The sequence below is a fragment of the Rhincodon typus genome, chromosome 6, assembly GCF_021869965.1.
Source record: "Rhincodon typus isolate 14 chromosome 6, sRhiTyp1.1, whole genome shotgun sequence".
NCBI lineage: Eukaryota > Metazoa > Chordata > Chondrichthyes > Orectolobiformes > Rhincodontidae > Rhincodon > Rhincodon typus.
The window spans coordinates 94,850,773-94,853,224 of NC_063337.1; the positions used below are offsets into that span (position 1 = coordinate 94,850,773).

General features: G+C 48.3%; 1 protein-coding gene across 1 annotated transcript in view; it reads right to left on the minus strand.

Moving 5' to 3' along the window:
- The window catches only part of LOC109918806 (collagen alpha-1(IV) chain-like), a 93,219-nt gene that overhangs the window by 55,982 nt on the left and 34,785 nt on the right, over positions 1-2,452 (minus strand). The window contains exons 15-17 of the mRNA XM_048598416.1: positions 1,491-1,659; positions 467-559; positions 226-330 (exon numbers count right to left, since the gene is read on the minus strand). Coding sequence (XP_048454373.1) covers positions 226-330; positions 467-559; positions 1,491-1,659 — 367 coding nt within the window. The remainder of the gene's footprint in view (positions 1-225; positions 331-466; positions 560-1,490; positions 1,660-2,452) is intronic.

The window sequence follows — 2,452 nt, forward strand, 5'->3', positions numbered from 1 at the left end:
GCAGTTATGGTGCAGTAACGATGTAGCGGTGTGTGAGTGCAGTTATGATGCAGTAACGATGTAGCAGTGTGTGAGTGCAGTTACGGTGCAGTAACAATGTAGCAATGTGTGAGTGCAGTTACGGCACAGTAACGATGTAGCGGTGTGTGAGTGCAGTTATGGCGCAGTAACATTGTAGTGGTGTGACAGTGCCATTATGGTGCAGTTGTCTGTGAGTCCTCTTACCTTTTGTACCAGTTGGGCCTGGGAATCCGATGCCAGGGAGACCGGGATTACCTTTTGGCCCTGTAGCTCCTTGTAAACCCGGGCTCCCTGGAAGGCCAGGGTCACCTGTTGGACAGACAGACATGAAACATTCTCATATCAAATCTCTGCACGGTGAAAATTCACAAGGAGCAATATCAGAATTTGATCGACGAACAAGATCGCTATTTCTGGTGCTTTGCGGGGAGATAGGCAAACATACCTCTGTTCCCAGGCTCGCCTTTTAATCCTTGTGGCCCAGGGACACCCGGGGCTCCTGGTTTACTGACAGAACTCCCTGCTTCACCCTTCTGACCTGTTCCAAGAAAACAGAACAATGAGCTTTTCTGATGAAGGGTCTAGGCCCGAGACGTCAGCCTCTCTGCTCCTATGATGCTGCTTGGCCTGCTGTGTTCGTCCAGCCCTGCACCTTGTTGTCTCGGATTCTCCAGCATCTGCAGTTCCTACTATCCCAGAACAATGAGTGGCACTGATTTGGAAGAAAAATATACTCTAGTAGATTTATTTATGATTATCAATTGAGATGTTGGTGCTGGCTTATTTTTCTGGGTTCCAATGATCAATAGTTACATTCTGATGTTGTGCCGAGAACGTGTAACCACTGGAATATGGAGATAATCCTTTACAAAGGATCAGTCTGGTCTTCCCCACTCTCCTGCTTGCAGCCTTTCATCTCTATTCTGCTTGTATGTGAAAATGTGAAAAGGTACGAGAAGGAGACCAGTCAGAACGTCAAACTAATCTGATGAATGCTGCACATACCATCAGCCACACCCCTCAACACTCTTGTTCCTTCTACCCTAATCTCCAGACAGAGGGAGAGAGCGAGAAAGACCTCAGGGTTACCTTTCTGAGTCGGCCATTTTAAGCACCCTAAACCAGTGTTCAAATGGAGCTCCCACTGAACAGGTTAAATGTTTTTATGCTTCTCCCATTGCTTGCAGGGACCATCTCTTGTCACTTATTGACAGAGTCAGGGGAATATTTATGTCCCCGCTGATCCATTGATATTCCCTTCACACGATACGTTACTAAACGCAGCTACTTGCCAATGGCCAATTAATAGTCTAACAGTGGGGTGAAAATTGAGAATCGAGGATTCCCTTCCTGCAGGATGTCCCATTTGTGAAGGGGGCAGGGTCACGGAGAATCTACTCTTGCATGTCTCAGTGAATCCACATTGTACTGCAGCCGTGTAGGGAGAATAGCATCAGACTGGAACTTACCTGGAGCACCAGATATTCCTGGCCGTCCGGGAAATCCACGGTCACCCTTTTCTCCTGGAAAACCTGGCTGCCCGACTCCTGGGAGTCCAGGAGAACCCTGATCTCCTGGTGTTCCAGTTAAACCGGGGGGTCCTGGCAAACCCTTCTCCCCTTTGAAGCCGATGTTTCCCTAGTCAGTTTGAGATGAGAATTAAAAAGCTGAATAACTTGAGGTATTCATGTATACCCACTAGCAACCTACCATTCATCCCATCATCCATCAGTACAATCCATTCAGTGCTCATCTTGTTCTTGAGGAAGTGTTTCACACTGTCTCTGGAGACACAAGCCCTGGGCACCGGACTGAGCTGTAAAATTTCCCCCAGATCAGGCCTTTCAACAGAGCTGGTAGCTGCCAAAGCTTGTCATTTCAAATAATCAACAAATAAACATACCCCACACTGAGGGAGCCAGCTGTGGCAAAGATTTATCCAATTTGTCCCACTGCCTCGCTCTGTGAATCAGAAATAAATCCTCAACATGAAACACAATATTGGAGGCAGAGAAGGGCTACAGAGCAATATTGATAAACTCTCAATGTCTGTGTTTGAGACATTCCCTGCCTGTACTGGTCTGTGTTGGGGGGAGATCAGGCTCTCTCTGACAGAGGTCAGTCTCACCTTAGGGTGGTCATTCTCTTTATCAGAGAGGCAATCTTTCTCCTGGGATAGTCTCTCTCCCTCTTGATGAGGGAGCGTGCAGGTGTTCAATCTCTCTGGGTGGGGGCACTGGTGGTTTTGCAGTTGGTAGGCTCTCCCTCTCTCCCCTCCTCTCTCGTTCTCTCTCAGGGTGTCTCCTGTGGGGCTGTGTTGGGTTTTACCGTAAATTGGTGGGATTGTCAGTCTCAGGGTTAGGGAGGGTCAGTCTCAGGGTTAGGGACGGTCAGTCTCAGGGTTAGGGACGGTCAGTCTCAGGGTTAGGGA